The 25,095-nt window shown below is 42.7% G+C and overlaps 1 protein-coding gene across 1 annotated transcript in view; it reads left to right on the top strand.

Moving 5' to 3' along the window:
• The window catches only part of ADARB2 (adenosine deaminase RNA specific B2 (inactive)), a 421,252-nt gene that overhangs the window by 256,793 nt on the left and 139,364 nt on the right, over window positions 1-25,095 (top strand). The window contains exons 2-3 of the mRNA XM_034760060.1: window positions 11,282-11,368; window positions 19,622-20,529. Of these exons, the coding sequence (XP_034615951.1) occupies window positions 11,282-11,368; window positions 19,622-20,529 (995 nt within the window). The remainder of the gene's footprint in view (window positions 1-11,281; window positions 11,369-19,621; window positions 20,530-25,095) is intronic.

The following is a 25,095-nucleotide window of genomic DNA, read 5'->3' as shown; positions in this document are numbered from 1 at the left end:
TGATTGTCAGCAGCCAAGCGCAGCATCATTAATTGGACAGGACTGGAAGCCCAGAGGTAAAAAGCTTTGATCCTTTACCTGTTCCCTGAGCCACCTGAAGTTACACATTTAATGTTCTTAACAGTACTGTCATACAACAAATTGTTGCTTATCTGTACTGCAGTAACTCCTACCTGCCCCAGTCATGGGCCAGGACCCCACGGTGCTAAGCACTGTACAAACACAGAACAAAAAGATAGGTCCTTCCCCAAAGAACCAAATACATCAATAAAAAAGCAACAGTTTCTTTTATTTACACCAAACTGCTGTATGCAATAGACCAAAGTGGAATTCCAGCTGAGGCAGTGGGATAGACCCTTTTATGCACTGTGATGCATATTGAACAGCTTCTAGCCCTACTTCATAGGAAACCTTCACAGCTTTGGCATTCGCTCCTCTAACTTCTGACTTGAAAGGGAGCCCTCCTAGTGCAGTCAAAAACCTTCCCTGAAATGCTGAATATCAAAATGTGCCACAGGTTTGTCTTCTCTTTGATTACCAGATGAGACAAAAATGTGTTCTGCTGTTTTATGTCTTAATTTCATATCACTGCTGAAGCGGAGGGGGAAACACATCACAGCTGATGAATTTTATCTCTTATAAAGTTCCGTTCCTAATTCACACAATTCCTTGGTTTCCTTCCAGAGAAAAATGTCCCAGGCAAAGGGCAGCAGAGTATATGTCACTGAGGGTTTGTCTACACTGGACCTGGAGGTATAATTTCCAGCTCGGGTCGACATAGCCACTCTCTTTCTGATTAAGCTAGCATGCTAAAAATAGCAGTGTTGCTGTTGGATAGGTGGCAAGACAGAACAGTCCAATCTGAAACCCTAGGTACATGCTCAGGGTGGTGAGCCCATTCCACTGCTCACACTGCCATGGCTGCATGGCTCTTTTTAGCTCACTGGCTCAATCGGAGCTATCCTGGGTATATTTATTTGAGCTGGAAATTTCCCTTCCAGATCCAGTGTTAACATGCTTTGTATTCTTTTACCACCTCCTGGAAAAGATTTCCCTCCAGTTCTCACATCTCTCCAGCAAATGTGAGAAATCAGTGCAAATACACTAGATTTCAAAACTAATGATTAAAAGCAGATCTCGAGCAAATTTATGCACAGAGGGCCAACGTCTCAGCTGTTGCCAATTAGCTTTCAGTGTATCTGAGGGTAGGGATAGCAAACTGGCTTCTAGCCACCTTTGTACCCATCCAGTTCAGAGGCTATTTTTCATTGGGTTGGTCCATCAGCCCCAGTTAGAGCAGAATAAGCATTGGCTGCCAGTATCCCCAAGGCATCATGTCAGTCAGGGATTACCAGGGAAGCCTGGATGTCCGAGGCATGCCATCTTTCCCCGGTCATACCCTGTGTACTGACTGAGAAGGAGCTGCTACAAGGATCTAGACTCAATACCTAATTCAGAGATTTCCTGCAGCAGTGAATTCCACAGCTTATCTATATATTATGGGCCAACCCTCACTTTTGTATACCAAAAAGTGCATATAATTGAATACTGGCAGAATCCCTGGAAATTATTCAGTTGCTCCTATATTAATGTGCTCTGATTCCAGCACATAAGTGCCAGAAAACATAAGTCAGTCACAGGACAGGATTATCCGCGAACCATATTTGCCAGTTTCAGAGGTGTGCACGTATTTCAGAGGCATAGGGTCCAGCAGCTGTATGAGCCCCTGTAAAATCCAGCTGTGTACCTCTGTCCCCCCCACACACACTCCTTTGCTGTTGGTCTTCAGTCATGACTGGCCCAATGATGATGATGTTTCCCATCTTCACTGGCTGGTACATTAGGGCAGCAGAGACACAGACAATCCTCGTATGGTGAAGGGTGCATTATTTCAGCTTGTAGCCCAAATGTTATCTGGCTGCATCACATGCACACATGATTTCTGGGCAGAACACTCCTGATGTTGCCCTGGCTTTGACCCACAATCCCTTGTGAGGCCAGAGCCATGCAACAGACACAAAACTGGCTTGTGGCTCTTATTGTTGTCACATGCTGTGACCGATCTCCCCCGGTGGTCCAGGCACAGTGGTATGAGGCATCTCAGAATCTAGCTTTGTGAGGGGAGGTTTTTCCTTCTATTTGTTCTGAATGTCATGGTCATTAATTTAATTGGTATCTCTAAAGTCTGTGAAATTTTTGTACGGAACCCAAATTTTTGTGTCTCCATTTCCTGTACGTGTGCCAGATGTAGCGCTCAAAGGGTTAATCCGTTTCTTTCTCAGCTGCTGCTAAATTCCACGATGTCTCTCTGCCCACTTGGTATATGGAACAGCAGAGTAAACTACTTGTCTCTCTCTCAGCTTCTATGAGCTTCACTGTGAACCTGTTGGTCATATGATTATGGTCATTAATGATGTGTATTACACTAGCACTTAGGGACTGCAAAGAGGGATTTAGGGACTCACTGTGCTAGGAATTGTACAAACAAATAACAGTCCTTGTCTTGGAGAGATCCCAATCTAGGATTTAGACAATGTGCAACCAGTGAATAAGCAGACAAGCAGAGGGAAGGACCAGGCAACAGTGAAGAGAGGTGTGGGTGCATACAGTAGTAGTCTCAGTGGTAACAGATAGTCAGCAGTCTGACTGGTACTAGAGGGCAGTGATTTGGAGGCAGTGTAGTAAAGGGGAGTTCTAAAGATGTATTTAAAAGAGGATAACGTGGTGAGTTCCTACATGTAGTGTCTGTGAGACAATGGTACCTGGGTGATTCTACTGCAGTAATTTGCGGGCACCGTCTGGCAATGCATACAGAACAACTCGCAGCTCAACAGTGGGGTTCTGAATTCAAATGTAAAGGTTGAGATCGATGCCAAGTGATGCCAATCCCTACCTAGAAAACAGAGTGAAGTTCCCGTTGTAATAAGAGATGCATTCTGGTGGTTGTGCAAGTTGCAATTTAGAAAGCTGTGAGCCTCCTGTAGTAAGCAGTGTAAGTTTAAAGGGATTGCTATTTCTCCTGCAAAGTTTCCTCTTGGTTTTTATCCTTTTGGGTAAGGACTCACCTCTTTCTGTCAATCACTGTTAGCTCATTCAAGTCTGAACTGACTGAACACATCAGAAAAGAGGAACAAAATCATCTCCTGGTGTGTGGGTTTATTTTATTTTATTTTATTTTATTTTATTTTCAGAAATAAGTCTAGATTAACATGAATGCAGCAAATCAAATATTCACATTGCTACATGTGCAAGTTAAGAGCAAAAAGTATCAGCTGTCTTCAGGGGGTTTTACAGCTGAGTTCACTTTATTGTATCAAAGTTGACCCATCCCCACTAATCTTATACTCAGTGTGAATCGAATGCATTAAGGCATGGTTTTTAATGTCCAAATTGTGCTTTTTAAAAGAATCCCATTTAAGAAATCTCCAACATTCAAAGTAGCTTATGGTAATCAATTAGAATATGAAAATGGAACTAATTCTGTAAAGCATGCTGAACTAGCAAACTACTGGTAGCCATCTGTCTAATCCTTGTTGTGTATTCAAAAGTCGCATTTTAAAACACAATTATTAATAGTGGTCATTAACTGCCAAGCAAAAGAGCACACCGCAAATTTCCATTTGGAGATTAGCTCCCAAATACTTAAGGAGATTTGGAGTAAAACTTGCAGTGTGTTTCCACTCCTCCCTTATTGCCTCAAGGCAAGAGCAGGTCTCTCTCTGCTTAGGTAAATAAGGCCTGATTTTTTTAGAAGCCCTGCCCCCCCCACACACACACACAGCTCCCATGACCTTCATTCTACTGCCTGAGGGGGCAGGGGTGAAAGTAACATTAAGCACTTACCGATATGGGGGCCCACCTCCGGGCCCCCGGAAGGGGCAGGGCCTTGGGCAGAAAGGGTGGGGCTGGGGGTCAGCATCCCCCAGCCAGCCCATCTGCGCTGCCTGGACCGCACTGCCCAGGGCTCCAGCGGTGATTTAAAGGGCCCGGGGTTCCAGCCGCTGCCGCAGTAGCAGCAGCAGCGACCGGGAGCCCCAGGCCCTTTTAAATCACCAGCGCCAGGGCAGCTGCCCCCACACCCCTCATCGGCGGCCCTGCCAGTGGGGGGGGGGGACAAAAGAGGCAGCGACGTTAAAGTTGGCTGCATACAGGCTGGTACTGGCGGCCACTTCGTATCAGTACCCCGTACCGGCCCGTACTGGCTTACTTGCACCCCTGTGAGGGGGTCACAGTAGTCCTGAAGATCACACTGTCTTGGTGTGGTTCACAATTATCAGTACCAACCTCAGGGCAGATTCTCAAAAGAGAGAGCAGACACCCCAAACAAGTGATATGTTCTATAATTAGATTTCACCAGCCCAGTGAACTCCTGGATCACTGTAACAGTCTTACCATGGAGTCACAGACGGTCCCCTTGCACACTGCAGGCTGTCTTGCCACCCAGGCAGGCTGGATATAGTGATAAATGGTCACTTACACCAAAAATCACAACTTATTCAGGTTACTCCCAGTCCCAAGAGACCAGTTGCCTATCCCACATCAATGTATAGATCTCACACCAAAGCCAATGCCAACCCTATAGTAAACTAAGGATTTATTAACTCGGAAAAAGAAATGAGAGAATTATTTACAGATTAAATCAGGCAACATATAAGCACAGATGAGTTACAGTCTATGGTTCCAAAAGGTGACAGAGATGTACTAATCTGTTCACTGAATGTCTTTTAGGGCTAACTTTGGTTGATCCTGGGGATCTCGTCTTTTGTTTCTTGGCTCCAGGCATTGTGAGAGTCCAAACAGCAAAGAGAGAACCATTTCTTCTTCTGAGCCCTAACCGATGGGCCGAGAATCCCTTTCCTAGCTAGAGGCACCTTTTTACTTACCCAGCGGTGGTGCGGGTTTTCAGCAGCATTTCGGCGGTGGGGCGCCCTTCAGTCGTTCCAGGTCTTCGGCGGCATTTCGGCGGTGGGTCCTTCAGTGCTGCCAAAGATGTGGAGCGACTGAAGGACCCGCCGCTGACTGAGAGCCGCCCGGTGAGTATGTCTGCTCCCCCGCTTTGCCCCAGGCCCCCTGAATCCTCTGGGCGGCCCTGGAGGGGATGGGACAATCAACAGATTTTGTCCTACAATGGCCCATTTAGTCTTGATAGTCCTTATTGATGGGCAGGGGAACCACTCTTCCTGCCAAGGTTCACAAGTTCAGAGCAGGCATTTTTACAATTACAGTAAAGCAAAACTTTCATAGTACCTTATAGCGGGATTACAGACATTACAAATAAGCTTAATGCATGCGGCAACTTTAGCATTTAGACTCTACAAAATGCTTTAACATATCTTTACAAGTCCAACACCTGTCTTGAACAGGCGAGCTGGTCTGGCTTCCAGCTATGAATTTCTCAGTGCTCAGCTGGTGCCTACAACCTTGGCAAGAGCTGGCACTTGGTCTGCCAGCATCACACATGCCATATTGTGTGATGCCCTCTAAAAGTGGGGCTGTGTTAAGAGTGTGAATGCTGCCCTGAAACCAACATTTTGCTTAACTAGAACAATGACATCATACAGGAAAAAAAAGATCTTGAGGTCCACACATCATTGCATATAGTTTGAATGGAATCTGACCAAATGTGGGTTGAGTCACTAAAGCACAACCTATTATACATCTCTGGCTATATCTACACTACAATATTTCCCTAAAACTTCCAACCAGTGCTAGCAAAGATGGAAGCTCTAGTGCAGACCAGCCAACTGTGCCTTATCCTTTGTGTTATCCAACCTTTCTTAGAATAGGTCTAGACAATGGCAACAACAGGGCTGAAACTGAAGTGATAGCAGACAGGCATGTGCATAGAGGAAAGGAAGGAAGGGTCAATAAGGACTGATGTCTTTGGGGCATGTTTGATTTGTGCAGTCCTAGGCCCCCAGCAAGATACTTCTAAAGATGATCAGGGAAACACCAAAATCTGTATGCATTTTTTTTTAAGATATGACTTTAAAAAATATCCGATCATTCTGTTTAAAGGCAGAGTTGTCAACACATTGAATTATTTTAAATTAGCTAACTGTGAAACCATTCAGGTTGACAATGTCCCTTTAAATGATAACATTCTTTGCAGCTGTATATAACTCTAACCCCCATCTTAATGGCTCAGCACTAAGCCTGTATTTATGAAGTGTGGATCGACAAACCAGAGGGCAAAAGCCACATTGCAAAAGGGCAGAATCCAGCAGAAGTTTGGCAGCCCTTTGTGATACATTAAGATCTGATTAAATGTTTGGCTTAAATACTGTTCTTTTTCAAACAAGCAAAAAAAAATGTTGGCTCATAGTTTTTGGTTTGTTTTTGTAATTTAAAAGGATATTGTCAAAACAGTTTGTGTGATTTTTTTTTTTTTTTTTTTTTTTTTTTTTAATAATTGCTGCTGTTGGGAAATATCTCTCAAGAAATCTGAAGAAATTGAAATCTGCTTCCTTTCCCAAATAGTTTTTTGGTTTGGTTTGTTAGTTTTTTGGTTTTTCTTTCATCTTGCCATGCACATGGGATTTATATTGAGAGGACAGATGGTTGTGTGGTTAAGGTACTGGACAAGAGCTTAAGTCATTTGGCTTTGTGTGGAAGGATGGTTTCTGGGTCAGGCAGCAGACTGGGTCTTGGCAGATGCAGTTCTGTTCCTGGCTCTGCCACAGACTTCCTGTGTGACATGAGGCAAGTCCTATTACCTCTGTGTCTGCATTTCCCCTCCCACCTTGTGTGTCTCTTGTCTATTTCCATTGTAAATGCTTTGGGGCAGGGACTGTATCTTACTGTGTCTGCCCAGTCCCTAGTACAATGGGACCCTGATTTCATTTCTGGGGTTGCCCCTGTTTGACCTGAGCAGCCAGTCAAAGCCTGGGGCCGTAGGGATGTTCCATTTGGAAGTAAAAATTGATGGAGTCTAGTAATCTCTTTGATGGAACCTTGTTTATTTATAAGGCATGCCATGTACAGAGTCCTGCTTTTTCAAATGCTGGAGGAATCAAGAACAAAAGCTTAAAGCCCCAAGCCTCTTTAGCCAACAGACCCAAAAGTTCTCTCCCTAGCTTTCCCCAAGGTCACATTGGATATGTCTACATGGCTATTTATCCTTAAAGTTATGTTAGTTAATTGAAGGGTGAGGTCACACCTATCAATCTCAATAAGGTTTTGACTCAACCCATAACAAGGTTTCACCCAACTCATAACAAGGTTCTTCTAGGCCTTATTCTAATGTAAGTAAATAATAGCTTATTTTATGGACTCTCATGAATGTTCAGTTGCTAGTGCTGCATTCTGTTTTTGTTCTTTGAGGAAAGGAAAGTTACAGTTTTCTTTTTTTCTTTCAAAACTAAAGAATTACATCAGCTTTACAGACAAACTTAAAGTAAAAATAGTAGCTCAAATTTTGTGCTTGCAGATCTTGAGTCTCCCTTTGAAAGGATGTATGAGAGCAGAAAGAAAGATAGGAAGCTTTAATGGTATTTCTCTGGGGAGCCAAGATACTTTTTCAGATCCAGCAGCCTCCTTTATTCTTATTCATGAGATTTCTTCAAACTGCCAGAGATAAGACTAATTGTGATGGACATTAAAATATGAGGACTTTAAAGTGTGAATGCCCAATTCCCCTAATCTTGTTTAGAAACAGTAAACAAGAATAATACTGAATTTAGCCATTGACGATAAACCTAAATTAGTGTTACTTGGCACATATAAGGTAATAGACAATAACTTACAAGAGATGGAAGTGCATGATCATACCTTTAGATATATCTCCAAACAGATTATTTCCCTGTAAGCACCTCAATTTAATTATCCTGACATCCGTCTTCTCCTCCTCCACAGGCTGAGTAATTTGTCTGCATTAGCTGCACATAGCAACCCTTCCCTTCTTACATCTTTCATTCAAGAAACCTCCCCTTCTGCTTTTTCAGACACATAGTAAATCTTCCATTCCTCAGCCAATGGGTTTAAATCCTACATTCTAATCTTTATCATCTTTATTGATTGAGTCATATTCTTGTGTAAATTGGGGCCAAGTTGTATCTGTGATATAATTAATTCTTCCATTCTGATCTGCAGTTCTAAGATTGGTGGGATTGTCACAAACCACTGCAGTAAGGCTCTGTTCTCAGCCATGCAAAAGTGAAGAAACAAGGAAGATCTTTGGGGGGAAAAATATTAGAAACCCGAGATGGCTAAGGGGTCCATTAAAATAAAATGTGGAATTTCAAGTCATATTACAAATCAGGCCTATCAGCCAAACAAATGCTTGGGCAAAAGAGGTGTCGCAGAATGCTGTCTCATGTTATAATAATGCATTAGAAAACTATACTTAGCCCTTACATAAATGCAATGAATTAATTAGTCAGTGCAATTGGATGGGGCCTAGGACAGTGGGGTCCTGCTCTATGACTGGAGCCCCTAAGTGCTATTGCAATACAAATAATAATGAAGCAGAGATTCAAAGTTATAGGCTAAAGGGGCTTCAGCTTCAGGAATGCAGCATCACAGAAAGATAGCATTCTAGAATAGACATGGGACATATAATTTGGCATGATTGTCACCAGTAAGGATAAAACCTAGAATGGAGATATCCCATCTCCTAGAACTGGAAGGGACCTTGAAAGGTCATCAAGTCCAGACCCCTGCCTTCACTAGCAGGACCAAGTACTGATTTTGCCCCAGATCCCCAAGTGGCCCCCTCAAGGATTGAACTCATAACCCTGGGTTTAGCAGGCCAATGCTCAAACCACTGAGCTATCCCTCCCCCAATGCCACAGTCTCTTACTACCTGAGCTAAAGGAATAACTCCATTAGCTGTGAGTAAGAAGCAGCCTTTATTCTCAGTGGGGTCACTTTGATTTAGTGTGTGCCATCCTTTCTATTAGGCAAGCTTGTCCTGAATGTCTGAAGTCCACTAGAGTTAAGTCCCAGCAGGGATGCGTTTTACAATGAACCGTATCTTCATATATACAGCACCACACTCATTGATGGAGATCAAATCAGAGAATTCAACGCAAATGGGCTTTGGATCAGCTGCAGAAAGCACCTCTTGAGCTAAAGAAGTTACTCACTTGACTTAGGGGTGAATGCCAGCAGGTTTAGCTTCACCAGGGCCAGGGAGCAGAAAGAGAAACAGGATCACACACAGTAAGCGAGTGTGTTTCAAAAATATCGCATTTCTCCCTGATATCACAAAGCAGAGTAACACCTCAGCACACATTATTTCATTGGGGGAAGTTTCTTGGCTAAAGCATGTGAACTTTACTCTCTCACTTCATCACATCACTGCAATCCCTTAATGAAATTACAATTCAAGCTGGATGTTTCATTATCAATTATAAATTAACATAGGCTAAAAGGTTCATGGACTAAAAATTCTTATGTGGAGAGATCGTTTAGTGCACTTAATGCAAGAAAGAACAGTCCTCTTGTACTTGTAGCTGAGTTGAGCAGCTTTGCTGGTTACAAATGTCTATTTTGGAGTCTGATCACACCCTTTAATATGAGACAAGTTTGTTTGCAAACCCAGGCAAAACAAGGCTGACAAGCCAACAGATACACTATTGAAACAGAACGAGTTTAAACAGACTTGTATGTCAGAATACACTATAGAATGGTAGCTAAACAAGGAATCATATCTAAAATTATTAGCCATATTTTCAAGGAAACTTGTACTAAGAAAAATAAAAGTTTAGGAAAAGTTTCCTCTCAAAAGAGAAGTTCACATTCAAAACTATTTTTCAGGCCTACTTAGACCAAGTAATTCATTATTCAGTTTTTGGTGAATTTCAAAATAATATGGTACGAGATATAAGTAAAACAGCCCAATATGGTGTACAGCAACATTGATTATAATACTGTAGATGCTTCAGTGAATAATGAGCTTTGATACATGTTTGACTAAATAGCATACACGTCTGCAATGTAATCAAGCTTAATGTGTCTCTATTACTAAAAGTTCTTTTCCAATATACAGATCTAGAGCGAGATTCTCAGCATAGCAATGCTGTTTTTATTGAAAGTGCCCGGTAGTCATAGTTTTAAGATGGAGCTTGATACATTTATGAATGGGATTATATGACGAGGTTGCCAGTGATAGCAGTCAGTATAAATGAGCCTATGGGGATTAGCAGGATTCAGAAAAGGACTGGATGTTTGTTTGGATAACAAGAACATCCAGAATCACAACAGGAAGGATTACAAAAATAAAAACATGATTTAGGGAAGAAATATAAACCCTCATGCATGAGTCAACCTCTCAGTAAGAAAATTTCCCTGTAGGTAGGGCATTCTATAACTTCCTTTAGCAGACTCGTGAAACCTACCTCCTCTGAAGCAGCTGCTATTAGCCAGTGTCAGAAATGGGAAACTAGACTAGATGAACGAATGGTCTGATCCAATTATGGCAATTCCTATAATCCTATTCCTGCAATTGACTCCCATTAACTGTTTTGTTTTCTCCAGGGAGAAATAATAGCAGCCCTCTGTCCCAATTCCCAATCTCCTTTAATTAGCATAGAATGGTGAAAGTCACAATGAAAACTATCAGAGGGGGTAGCCGTGTTAGTCTGGATCGGTAAAAAGCAACAGAGTCCTGTGGCACCTTTAAGACTTTCTGTTAGTCTTAAAGGTGCCACAGGACTCTCTGTTGCTTTTTACAATGAAAACTGTTTCACAATACTCTCTAGCAGCATTATAACGACACATGAGGCAAGCGCTACCTCAGACAATCCTTTTTGGAGAGTTACATTGCTGACAAATTTGAATAAAGATCCTATTACAGTAGAACCTCAATCAAATACTCCCAGAGGAAGAGCAAACTCACTGACTCTGCTCACAAAACAACACTGACTTTACTGGGCTTCAACTTCGGAGGATAGGACAAGAAGCAATGAGCTTAAACTGCAGCAAGGGAGGTTTAGGTTGGACATTGGGAAGAACTTCCTAACTGTCAGGGTAGTTAAGCACTGGAATAAATTACCTAAGAAAGTTGTGGAATCTCTACCACTGGAGATTTTTAAGAGCAGATTAGACAAACACCTGTCAGGAATGATCTAGATAATACTTAGTCCTGTCTTGAGTGCAGAGGACTGGACTAGAAAACCTCTCGAGGTCCTTTCCAGTCCTACAGCTCTATAATTCTATGAAAATAGACTTGCCAAACTGCCTAATATGAGGAAAAGATTATGATGAAAATCTGAATGTCATGGGCTTTGGTGAAACCCTGATTTTATAAATATATTTCCTTTTTTTTCTTTTGTTCCAGAAAAAGTAAGCATATTGTCAACCTTCATCACGCCCTTCAAGTATTTAAGTCCTGGTGCGGCCAATATGGAAGATGAAGACAATTTAAGTAAGCAGCCTCTATTCTTCATATAGAGATGAATGATAAAGTGAATTGAAAGAACATTAGATTGCGGGTAATTTGGGGAGCGAGGTGATTTAGCAAATATGCAACTGCTGAGACCAATCCTCAGTTTAGTGCAAACTTCCCTGGTGCATAGGGCATGACGTGGTCCCCAATGAACATGGGGTTAACCTCAGCTCAGCTTCCCACTTCTTGCACAGATGCTGAGGGAAGGCCTATATATTGGGTGTGTAGAGATGGGAGAAAATTCCTATGGGAAGGAAGTGCTGGGTCATAGGACTGGGGAGTTCCTTTGTTTTTTCTATTTATATTAATTTACTTTGCTTTATTCTTATATGCATTATCCCCAAAGGAAAAAACTTAATTGGCTGACTCTGTTTCCTCTCACTGCCTTGCATTCTCAGGGATTTCAATGGGAGTTGTGCATGAGTAAGGTCTTCAGGATCAGGGCCTTTGTTTGAAACCTTGCCCTCTCCTTTTCTCTTTGTTAATATTACCTGAAAAAGAAAACAATCCAAGTCTAATTGAATGGGGATCATTCACTAGATTTGGGTTAACAGGATTCAGCTGAAGTGCTGGTTACGTGGTTCTCCAAGAGCTACTCTTGCTCCTGCTCGGTGGTGGTGGAATATGCTGTACCAAGGACTGTTTGGATATAAGAATGTCAGCAGCCACTATGTACTGAAGGGGAATTGAAGTAATTAAAATGTGAATGAGGCTGGAGGGAATGTGTGTGGTTAGAACTGAACAACCTTAACCCGCTCTTTGCATTTAACACCTAGCGGGGATTACCACACATCCTTCAGCCGTCTCGTTGTTCGAGGCACATAAAACAGAGAGGGAAGCTTTCCAAACCAAACCAAACCTCTTAGCCTTTTAGAATCCCCTACCAGATGGGTACCTCTTCCAGCCAGAAACAATGAAGAGTTGCCCTATTATAACTAGTGGGTGGAAAAAATGGATGATTCTCCGTATTGTAGCTAATCTGCCTTGATTTGGACATGAGGCGGCATAGGCTGGCATATTTACTGAAGGAATATGACCCTTTATTCCGTACTGCTGAGTAACACGTGTACATCATATTGTGCTTGCTGACTGTTGTTAGCACCTTGACTGGCAGGTATAACATAAACTAGCAAAGGCCAAAAAGTCTAGAAAAGCCTTTAAATCCTGGTCCTAAGGAGGCTACATTTCTGCAACACTGTATGAGAAGTGCACACAGAAAACATACTATGCACACGATGAGCTGCTGCAGGGATCTCCTGTGGGATGTTTCCTAAATGTGCTACTCAGTTATTTTTGAATAATGTAGTAAATTTGTACAAGCCAAACATTGAAACCCCATTTTCTTATTCCTGGAGCAGTACCCTGGCCTGCTTGCAGTTGCACTGGCTTTAAAGCTAATATTATGGACGACATAAGCTTTGCTTCCTCAAAGAGAAATAGCAAATTTCATCTTGTTAGTGGGCAACACACACTAGTCCTCTCCTGGTTCCAATATCCGATAATGACATTGGCAATGACAACAATTTTGTGTATTCATATGAATTACACACCATTTACTGCTAGGGAAAAAATGCCACCTACCCCAATCAAAGAGCCACCAAATGAATTTAGTGACTTTAGTTCTGAATAGGAGGTTTTATATTGTGCCAGTACTTTCACTAAATGGCTGGGGGGAGAGGGGAAGATGCTTTAGGAAGAAATAAATCTATCTTGCAATGATGTACAGTGGTGGTCTGGCTTGCCCATTATGGCTCTTTCAACCCTAATATCCATGGGCCGTATCGAACTGCTCAATCCAATCCAGCTACTGTTGCAGTCAGTGGAAAGATTCCCATTGGCTTCAACAGGAATTGCATCAGATCCAAAAAGAATATTCCACATCCATTTGGGCCTTGTTTACACACAAACTTGCACCAGTTTAACTAAAGATGTCTTTAAACCGGTGCAAGTCTGTGTATAGATACTCATATTTTGGTTCAAGTGGTGAAATAACCTGATAGACAGAAAAACATCTTCAGGCCACTTAGCTCCTTTAAAATGCCATCTCTGCTGGACTGAATGTCAGTCCTAAAGGAAGAATTCATCTGAAACCTTATGGCAAAAGTCCATCCTACAACATCATTCCCATAAGCCAGATGCCAATGTCATCTGTGGTATCCAGGCTCCACACAGTGTGATCCTGCCTCTGGGAAAAGGGAAGCCTTCAATGGCTATGCCAACATCCATTACCCTGGATCAGGGAGCTAGCTTTTTGGTTTTTGTCATAGAGATGCACAGACCTTCTCTGTGCAAGCAGCAATGGATACGTTTCCCGTTGGATCAGGCCCTATCAGACCATGATACACACATATTTTTGGTGATTGTGCTGGCACTAGAGTTCCGAAGGACACTGAAGCACATATTTAATTATGAGAATATTGGCCAAGATTTTCAAGTGTCTAGTGATTTGGGGTCTCTCCATTTTTTGGATGCCCAATTTGAGACACCTTAAGGGAGTCTGATCTCCAGAAAATGCTGAGCACCACCCTTTGAAAATCAGGCTCCTTTAAAGCATCTCAAGCAACCCAGCATGGAGGAACCAGAATCAAGTGGTCACTTTTGAAAATTTTAGCCATTGACTTCAATAGCCTTTCTCATGAGCTTAAAGCTAAGTAAGTATTTAGGCCCTGATTCATGAAAGCACTTAAGCAGTGACCTATGCCAAGCTCTATTCAGAACAGCACTTAAGTACACATTTAACTTTATGCATGTGCTTATGTGCTATTCTGAACAGGGATGCTTTCCTGAGTCAGAGCCTAAATGCTGCACTGGATCAGGGCCAAAACTTATGTAAATAAATTCCCCAATTGGTAAGCACTGTACTAGTGCTTAGGCATGTTGTAGTTATTACAGACAATAGATGACTCAGTGGTAGGAAAATTTTCAGTATGGAGGAAACAACATTCACCTTTCACAAGTTCCTCAATAAATTCTCAACTTTAATTTTAAGCAAAAACTGGCATAGTTGTCCAGGAAACAATAGGGGACCTTTTAAAAGGATTTTTAAAAACTGTAAATGCAGCCATTCTACAGCATATTGTTATAATATCCTTTGGGGTGAATTATAATATGGTTTTAAACCACCTACACCTTGCAAGTTAACAGAAAGGATTTCATCATCAACAAAGAGAATATGAAATGTTTTTTTCCTCTTAAGCATAATTCATCATATATACATCTACACTGGTAGCTAAAAGTGTGTGTAGTTTTGATTTCTACAGTTAGCTACAAGTTTATTATACCAACTTCAAGAATATGGATCTGAATATAATTGATTTCTGCACATCTCCAGCAAAAGAATTCCTGTTTCTTTTTTTGAGATTTGGTAGTTTATGAAAAGGTTGTTTGGTTGGCTGGGGAGATTGCCGTATAGTGCTGCTGATATACTAGTTGACTGGAACACAGGTCTCCAGAGTTTGACCTCCAGATCGTACCTATTGTTTTGCTGTGAAATGCCTCATTTTCAAGTATGTCAGAAATGATGGAGGTGAATCCCTTTAAGCTCTGTCTGTGGTCAATACAATGGAGATGGACAGCAAATTACATGCGCTGTGTGAGGAGGTCAAATGGGGGGCAGATATTAAAATGCAGACAACAGAAAATTAAAATAAACCTAACCTTCACTGTTCAAAATGCAACAGTAGCAATCTTGGGATTTCTAAACATTTCTAAAGATCATATTGCCTTGTGACCCTCTTGTACCTAGGCAAACATTCCTTATTCCTTAGATCTTGATATAATGGATACCTTGCAATTATCTCAGATGTTTACTTATTGTGATTTGTTTTTAAAAGATGTTTGCCATAGTGAGGCTGCCACATTTCCTCTCCCTCTGAGCCCCCCCACCCAAAAAGTTTGGCAGCAGAATAACCTTCAACAGGAACAATATTATCTCTTCAAATGTAGCGTGGAGTATCGGATGGCTAGTTCTTCAGAGCCCTTATGACCCAGAGACATAGGCAGTGTCATTATTAGTGATGCATTATAGTTCTGAAAAGCTCTTGATGATGCAGGCTCTCCAGGTTAACTCTGCTGTGCATAATGACCAGAAAGGAGAGAGAAATTAAACCAGATACAGAAGAGTGAGGGGAAAATGCACAAATAAATACATTTGATAAGTGCCCTCTTTTCTCCCATTCAATTGTTGAAGCAAAAATAAGATTGCAATATAAAGGATAAAGGCCTTCACTTGCTTGTGCAGTCTGAAAAAGAATGATGAGTAAAGTTATCTGAGGGGATCTTACAAGGCAAACAGATTTTTTTTATCTTTCAGAATAAAGTAAAAATTATTACTATAAATCTGTATTTTTTTGTTTCTCCTTTTACAAAAACCTATAATTTCATTATGCTGCAAACCTTTCAACTTAGGAGCACTATATTTGATTTTAATTTTTTTTATCAAATATAGATAATGTATTTTGGAGACTCAAGAGCCAAGTCATTCTGAGAGATAACAAGGATGAAAATGATCCACCGTTTTGCATTTTTCCCCATGTGCAACCTCTGACTTGCCCCTTTCCTTTTAGAGCTCTTCGTATCCAAAATTGCTTGTGATTGTTCTATTATGGCTGCTTACAGTATTTATCTAATGTAGTTTGGTGTCATTTGCCTGCTTTGTCTGATTTTCACGAGAGAAGTACATGTGCCACCATTAGAGATGTAATCTTGTGTCTGCTGCACAGAGGTCTCATGAAAGCCACATTTCAAAGATCTCCTATTTCAAAGGTACCTGAAAGTATAAAGTAATTTAGCTTTATCCAACTATTGTTGGATGTCATGCAAGTCCATCAGGCATATGGTCTTTCTTAGAAGCTTTACTCCTTTGAGAAATAAAGGAACTTTCTGATTGAATTTAGGTGGCCACTAATTTATATGACATGAATGACAACTGGCCTGATTCTGCTCTCTTTGAAAGCAATGGGGAATTTAGCTATTAACTGGAATTTCAGGATCAGGCCCTCTATATGATTTAAGCTTTGTCTGGCCTAAAATAATTTGCATCACCAACTACCTCAGTGTTAGCCCATAAGGTAGACCTACTGCACCAGTGCTAAACAAGGTCTGTGGACTGTGCTAATATAAATCACTCCAATAATTTTTGTTGCCAGCGCTATGTCACACTGCTGTCACCCAACTACACTGAGGGTTTGCACTGGCATCGTTGCATTTGTCTAGTTGCATTGGTGGGGGAAAAAAATCATAGCCCACTACTCCACAACCAACCCACAACCCAGGATAGATAGGGCCAGAGACAAAACTTTTAGGGCAAGCAGAGAATGTTTATTTTTGGTTCATTGTGTTTGTGAAAGTGAAGGACAAACTGTGTCTGTTCACAAACCCATGGAACAAGGATTATAAAATTTAAAAAAAAAGGAAAAAGACAATATGAATTATAAATACAAATAACCCTCTGAATTTTCCTATTCAGTGGTGCATAATCAATACAGAGTCCTTTCAAACCTGTATATAGTGTGAAACAAAAGCTATCTTTCTTTTCATGCCTCCCGGTTTCAATATCATTATGTACAATAATTGGGTCTGTCAAAACCCTATTAGGAAAAGAGAGAGAAGAGGTGTTAAATACAGAACCAACCCTACTTCCCTTATAAAAACGTATCTGAGGCAAAATGTTTCACAGCTTTTAAATAAAAAGGGATCTTCAAAGAAGGATAGCTCAGCCTTAGGAAGGTGATGCTATCTACGGAAAACCAGCCATGGTGGAAAATGGTTAGCTATTTCAATGGCCCAGGAAAATAAGACACAGTTAAGGCTGACTTGTTCCCCCTCCCCAATTCAGAGCTTCCATAAATGGGTTTGAACCCTAGGAGAAGAGACCAAGTTATCTCAGATCACCTCTTATTAACATGACCTTTTCAGTGGCTCGTTTCCAGTGAGGCTGTTTTTATAGCCATCATATTTTATATGGCTGAACTTTATATGGCAAGATTTTTCTTTTTCTAATTTGACTTTTTTTTTTCACTTTAGAAAGTAAAAAGGAGCTAATCACTAAGGCCCTGATTTAGCAGCCCATGCCCATCCCTACTAAGCAATGCACTTAAGCACCGTGATGACACTTAAACATAGGCTTGAGTTTAGCATGTGCTGAAGTGCTTTGCTGAGTTGCAATCGCGGCATTGCAAGACGTTGTGCACATAAGGACCCCTGCACGCAGAGTAAGACCCACTGAGGCCAACGGGAATGTCTATACTGCAATTTAAAAACCCATGGTTGGCCCATGTCAGCTGACTCAGGCTTGCAGGGCTTGGGCTAAGTGGCTGTTTAATTGTGGTGTAGACATATGAGCTCAGGGACCCCACAAGGGGGAAGGGTCCCAGAGCCCAGGCTCCAGCCTGAGCCCAAATGCCTACAACGCAAATAAACAGCCCGATGAGCCCGAGCCCCGCAAGCCTGAGTCAGCTGACACAGGACGGTCGTGGGTGTGTAACTGCGCTGTAGGCATACTCAGTGGGGTTCCACACAGGCATCCACCCTCACAGAACAACCTGCAGGATCGGGACCTTATTGTTTTGATGGAAGTTGTTGTTTAGTGTTTAATCAAAACACCAGGATTTGACCCATTGCTGTTTGGAATACGAAGCAGACTCTGAGGGCTCATATGTGTCTGTAAGGCACAGCCAGAGCTGGGAGCGGTGCAAAGTTGCAATGCTCCAGCAGAAGCTTCTCCCATCCTTAGCAAACAGCTAGCTTCCCGCGCCCCTGCACAGCCTCACAGCTCTGTCGTCCAGAGTTTAGGGGAGGCAGCATCGTGGCCACACTCCTTTGGGGTTGTCCTAGGGGAATCAGGAGGGAGCGGTCTCTGCGCTCCCCTGAACACAGGGACTGTAACTGAGCCTGGTCCTTATGCAGATTTCCCATGAGGCACAGCTGATGAAATATGGGCAGCCAGGCATAGACATGCTCTGCTTTGTGTCAGGGATCAGACTGGCAGCTGGACAGCCCCTCAGTCTGGTCCCACACCAAGCAAACTTCGATTGGACCAGGGAATATGGCCCACTATGTTTTGACTCCTAGAGGAATAAGAAGGAAATAAATTTAAATGTACTAGTCAGAGATGGCAGCAGTACAGTGAATCACTTCGTGACAGAGCAATATTTTTCATTGTTTCAATGTTTTTCATTGTTGCTCGTTTTTTCTGTTTGCTACTGACCAAGCCCCAAGGATGCTTAAACTTGATTGGGTCAAACTTGGTTCTCAGTTACTGTACTACTGCATTGAGGTCAGCGGCGATGCATGAGCGTAACCGAGAGCTGAATATGGTTCGTTAGCTCTGCACTTAGAAAATGCTCCCTCTTATCTTCCCCCTGCCCCACCACCAACATTGCCTCATTGTAGGTGCTCTTTCCTATTGCTTTTCTTTGACATAGCTCATCCTTTACATCAGTAATTACTGCCATCGTGCAGCTCTGGTTTCTCCAAGCCTGATTTGCACTGATCTAATATTTTTGCATTATTAGTTATTGCTATTGCAGTAGCAGAGTACCTGCGATTGAACTTATTCAAACAAGGATCTTAGCCCTGGAGAATAGACTAGAACAAATTATAGTCTCAAGTACTGGAAAAGGATGTTTGATCATCTCTTAGGCTGGGTTTGTGATGTAAGTAATACAAAGGTCTGTGTTGTGGCTAGAGCTGGTCAGTTTATTCACTGAAAATAAATTATTCAATGAATTTGCCCATTTTTCTGTTTGTGAATCATGTGTGAATCAATTCTGATTTGTAGCAACATGTTTGTTCGTAAGCATTGGCGTACGTGGCTAATTTGAACAGATTTCAGTACAGGGGCTCTTTACAAGCTATTCACTTTTACTATTAATTATCCATTTTGAGTGTTCATTTAAGTAACATGGCAGCATTTGTGCTCCCTCATTGGATAACAGAAACTTTTTAAACAGGTGGCTATGATTAATACACGTCAGGAAGGAGTTATTGGACCAATAATCACTCATGACATTCTAGGAATTCATCAGTATTGTAATAGATAAACCAGTCACTATCCAAATACTCACGAAGAACTATTAATGTGACTTTACAAATATCAGCCCAGTGAATGGGCCATGCTTATTCATGAAAATATCTGTGAATCTCTTTTCATGCTATTCTGCCAGCTCTAGCTTGACATTAGATTTCTTGATGGCAACAGTAATGTGGGGTTTTCTGTTTGTTTATTGACAGGTACCAGCAGTGCAGAAGTAAAGGAAAACCGAAATGTTGGCAACCTGGAGGATCATCCGATATCCTCTAGTGACAGGTCAAGAGTGGGCACACCTAGCATTAAAAGGAAAAGACCTTTAGAGGAAGGCAATAATGGCCATTTCTGCAAACTCCAACTCATCTGGAAGAAAGTCTCGTGGTCAGTGACACCAAAGAATGCCCTGGTCCAGTTACATGAACTTAAACCAGGTTTACAATATAAAATGGTTTCCCAGACGGGCCCAGTGCATGCTCCAGTCTTTGCTGTTGCTGTAGAAGTAAATGGGCTTACATTTGAAGGTACAGGACCCACGAAAAAGAAGGCCAAAATGCGAGCTGCAGAATTAGCGCTGAAATCTTTTGTTCAGTTCCCAAATGCATGTCAAGCTCACTTTGCCATGGGGAACTGTTTTAACCCATCCACTGACTTTACATCTGACCAGGCAGACTTTCCAGATACTCTGTTCAAGGAGTTTGAACCGTCTGCACACAGCGAGGACTTTTCGGTCTATAACCCGGTTAATAATGAATTGCTTTCTACTGCTTATCGGCATGGGAGGTTACTCTGCCACACATTGGATTTAATGGGCCACGCTAAGCAAAACAAGTACAAGATGGCATCCACAGCTGAGAGCGAAAAGAACCCAGTGGTGTTGCTAAATGAGCTGCGATCGGGACTGAGGTACGTCTGCCTTTCGGAGACTGTGGAGAAGCAGCATATCAAGAGTTTTGTGATGGCAGTGAGAGTGGATGGGAGAACATTTGAAGGCTCAGGACGTAGCAAGAAGCTGGCAAAAGGCCAAGCAGCACAAGCTGCGCTGCAGGCCCTCTTTAACATTCGACTTCCCAGTCACATTCCCAGCAGGAGTAAATGTAACCATTTGCCACAGGTGAGAGTTCTCAGGTAGCTGCTACTAAATGGGAGGAATTCTTAAGATTAATGTGATTGTTAATGTTCTCGCTGTAGTTCATGAATGATCGTACGTACCATTCTTCCCAGTTATAGAAAGTACCATATTACAGCAAACCCCTCTCTTCACAGAAACAGCCTTAGGCCATGCACAAAGGCCTTTATATGTGCTTACCTGAAAATCATTGGGAGAAATTTACAGGCTTTTCCATAGAATGGATGGACGAACATACAGCAAATAGAGGGCATGTCAACATTTCAGCTTACCAGAGATAATTATTGTATTGATACACGTAATGAAGGTACTTTTTGTAATGATGCAACATTCTTGTAAGAAAGGAAACCATACGTAAAAGCTAATGGGATATCTTGTTTCTTTTCTATAAAGTTACACTTTCCGGAGAGGAATACCATTCTGCAGAGTTGCTGGTGACGAGGAATGTGCCTTTTCTCAAGCCTGATCTTTAGACAATTCTGCCACTTGCAAAGCTGATAGATAGATAATGTGCATATATATCTATATAGAGATAGATAGCAGCTGTGTTTGTCAAGCTTCTAACAGAGAGATGATTGCAAAGATTCATAATTTTTTTTGGAGGTAGTATAGAGATAGATGGGCAATATATAGATCAGAGGCCTATGTCTTGTGAATCAAACTGTGATGGTTTGTCACATGCTAAAGACCACCATAGTGCTATATTCTCATACTTGTATGATTTTGCTGGATTCAAAGAAACTGATGTTTTCTGCACATGGAGGAGCCCTACAGAGGTCCAAGTGATTGCTTAGAATTGTACCAATAGTTTTACTGTACCAGGGCTAGATTCTGCTGCCTGCATTCACTAATGCTTTGGAGAATGCTGTGTTGTGCTACATGAAACTGTCTGCATTATAAAGGGAAACCAGGGGGTTGTTTAACCCCAGAGGTTAAAACAGAAGCTTGGGAATCAGGAGACCCGAGTTTGATTCCCCAATCTCCTGCTGGTTTACCACTTAATGCCAGTTTCCCCATCTGTCAAATGGGGATGTTACTTTGCAAAATTCTTTAAGAATCTCAAGAGCTACATAAATGAAAATTAGTAGTAATTGTTATCATTAGCATTAGTAAATGAGAAGGGCTTTCCAAAATAGACCATGATTTCCAGGCCAGTATACCTTCTAATTTATAACAGCACACTGCACTCCTAGTGAAAGAATCACTTTATTTCAGCAATATAAATACAAAAAACAACACCACCATCACAAGCATTATAAATAATTGGGCTTACACAGTGCTTTATGTCCTTTTCAAAATGCCTGGCAAACATTTGCTATGGGATCTTCCTCACAGCACTCTTCTTATTAGGAAGAGTCTATACTTTTGTGCTGCTCAGATTCCAGTGCTCAGGCTAGTGGCATGGGGCTCTTCTGCACACAGGTGCAGCCAGTGATAAGACTAGCATCAGCATGGACTCCTAGGGTATGTTTTCAGACTCACTCAGTGTTGGTCTAACTCTGCGTCCATTTGAAGTCACTGGGAGGATTACAATTCTTCACATGCATAGCAAATCTCTCCTACACAGTTTCCTACACTAACCATCTTTGATCACGTGTATAGTAATGTTTACTTTTCTGAGGCATCAACCCAGGGCCCATCCATACTTTTTCAAGGATGTTTCCTTCTCGTCAATAGAATGTGAAGAATAATCCCAGATGCCTTTGTGCTTCTGGTGATAGATTACTTTGCTACCCATAGAGAATTTTGCTGGACTATCAGATATCTGCTGTGTACTAACAACTCCATTGGCGGTAGGAAGTTGATTTGTCATTTTCAGAAATGACACCAGCCTACATCATTACCTGCCTATACGACAGGGTGTACCATTCCCTAAGTAGCTGGTCCCATGAGCATCTTCCAGCCATGGGTGCCAGAATGGGTGTAGGCCAAGGAGCCATGGCCCTCTCACTTTTGAAAGTGGACTTTTTGCCATGGGCCTGCCCCCTGCCTCTCCTCTTTCCCCCAAGACCCCACCCCCGGCCAGCCCAGAAGCTGGAGCACAGCCCAGGTAAGAGCAGCCTGGGGAGCCCATTGCCTGGCTGTAGCCCTTCGGACCCTGAGGCCTACTGTCTGGCCAGGTGGAAGTCAGAGCCAGGTCAGTGTAAGAGCCCTGTGGGGAGCCACGGACCCTCCACCTGCTCTGGGTGGAGGATTTGGGCAGGGAGGGGGCAGGAACAGTGGCCAGGGGCTGCTCTCCAGCCCTCCCCTCCCCCTGGGCAAGTGGAGAGGCCCGGGATCTCCAACCTCTGGCTTGGCCAGGGGGTGGGGCCTCAAGGGGAAGAGGAGAGGCAGGGTGGGACCACAGAGGGGGCAGGGCCTCCTGTCCCCCCCACACACACACTTTTAGGACGAATATGTCGCCACTGCTTCCACCTGGATTGTACATCTTGCATGGCTCAGGAATTGTATATCTTCCTCTTGTGTCTTTTCTTCTTTCCTTAGACCCACTCCACCCCCCAGCTTAATCTTCCTGTGCTTCTGGAAGGGACCATGGTAATGAAAAGATGTCCGTGAACTCTCTGTCCAACTTTCTTTTGGATTGTTGTATATTGTGCCACCAATAGACTAGTCTGGCACTTTTAATGCCAGCATTCAACATGTCAGCTCAAGGTACCATTAGTACACTGTGAATTTTTCTGACATCCCACTAATCATGTCTACCAGCAGTGACTCATACTGTTCACTAAGGGCCTGATCCAAATCCCACTGAAGTTAATAGAAACAAAAACAACAAGGAGTCCTTGTGGCACCTTAGAGACTAACAAATGTATTTGGGCATAAGCTTTCATGGGCTATAACCTACTTCATCAGATGCATGGAGTGGAAAATACAGTAGGCAGGTATAAATATACAGCACATGAAAAGATGGGAGTTGCCTTACCAAGTGGGGAGGGTCAGTGCTAACGAGGCCAATTCAATCATGGTAGATTGGCCTCGTTAGCACTACAAAAGGTAATTTTCCCTCTGTTGATATTCACCCCTTCTTGTCAACTGTTGGAAATGGGCCACATCCACCCTAATTGAATTGCCCTCGTTAGCACTGACCCCCCACTTGGTAAGGCAACTCCCAGCGCCACCTATTCCCCTAACTCACCAATCTCTCTTTTTCTGTGCTTTATCTTTTTTTTGTATGGAGATCAGAAAACTGACTCCTTGATCCTTGGGATGGGCAAACCAGATCAGATATAATGAGAATCAGCTACAGCAGTCACCAAAAAAATCATATATTTTGTTAAATTCAAATATAAATGGCCCCCACTGCATTCCATTTTCGCATGTCTTTGCACTACAAGCAAAATTCTGCTGTTGACTTCTCTGCGACCTTGATTTTTGAGCCCTTCGTGTCTGCAGCCTGTCTGGAAGCAGGAAGTGCCGGACATCATGTGAGTCTGTACTTGTGCTATTTCTAGCCCAATTCTGCCGCACCTAGTGCAGTGGTCCCCAAACTGTGTCGCATACAGCCCTAGAGGGGTGCAGAGGAAGGTTTTGGGGATTGCACAGCAGGTTCTGGACAGCCCGCACCGGGGGTGGGGAGAGAGCACCACTCTGCTCTGCTCCACCCCCAGCCCAGCTCTGGCCCCAGATGCAGCTCTGCCCTCATTCCTTCTTCACCCCCAGGCCAGCTCTGCCTCTAGCCCCAGTTCGTCCTCCATCCCCAGTTCTGTCCTCAACTGTGCCTTTAAGCCCAAGCTCCTCTGCTGAGCCAACTGTGCCGTAAGTGAGGGGGAGCACAGACAGATTCCATTACTGGTAACGGGGAGGGTGCAACAGGAGAAGTTTGGGCACCACCTCCCTAGTGTTTGCAATATTTTCAGTGTTTGGAGAGAAGCATCAGAGCTTTCCAGGCGCTTAGGTGAATGGAATCTCAGAATCTTTTGAGGTTTGTGCCATTCTCTGGCAACTCACTGAACAAATGAGCGAAGGCACTTCAATGTAAAAGGGGTCTCTTAGGGGACAGCTCCTGGAGCCACATTCTTCAATCTGTACTCTCCTCCTTCCTCAAGGCCTGATCCTGATAGGTGCTGCACGTACCGGATGCCTATTGATGCCACCAGAGTTGTGGGGATTTATGCTCTGTCAGGATCAAATTCCCTAGTCACAGCACTGAAGTCTAGTTCTGCTGTTCTTGATCAGCCCGTTATCAGGCAAAACAATTAAGTGCCAGAATAAAGAAATTAGGGCAGCCGAAATCCTCAGGAGCAGTCATGACCTGACTTGCCTCAGCAGCTGCCTGTCCTACTAAGTATCTACAGAGACTGAAATGTGCCTCTGTTCTCAGCGATGGCTTAAACCTTATCTGTTAACCTGGGCCAAAGCTAAATATGTTGCCACTCCACCTAAGGGTAGGACATAAAAGCAATCAATGGTCTGAATCTACATGGAATACGTTAAGTATCAGAGGGGTAGCTGTGTTAGTCTGGATCCGTAAAAGTAGCAAAGAGTCCTGTGGCACCTTATAGATTAACAGACGTATTGGAGCATGAGCTTTTGTGGGTGAATACCCACTTC

This window comes from Trachemys scripta, chromosome 2, assembly GCF_013100865.1.
Source record: "Trachemys scripta elegans isolate TJP31775 chromosome 2, CAS_Tse_1.0, whole genome shotgun sequence".
Taxonomy (NCBI): Eukaryota; Metazoa; Chordata; order Testudines; family Emydidae; genus Trachemys; species Trachemys scripta.
Note: the sequence above shows the minus strand (reverse complement) of the source record. Positions and strands in the feature narration are given on the sequence as shown.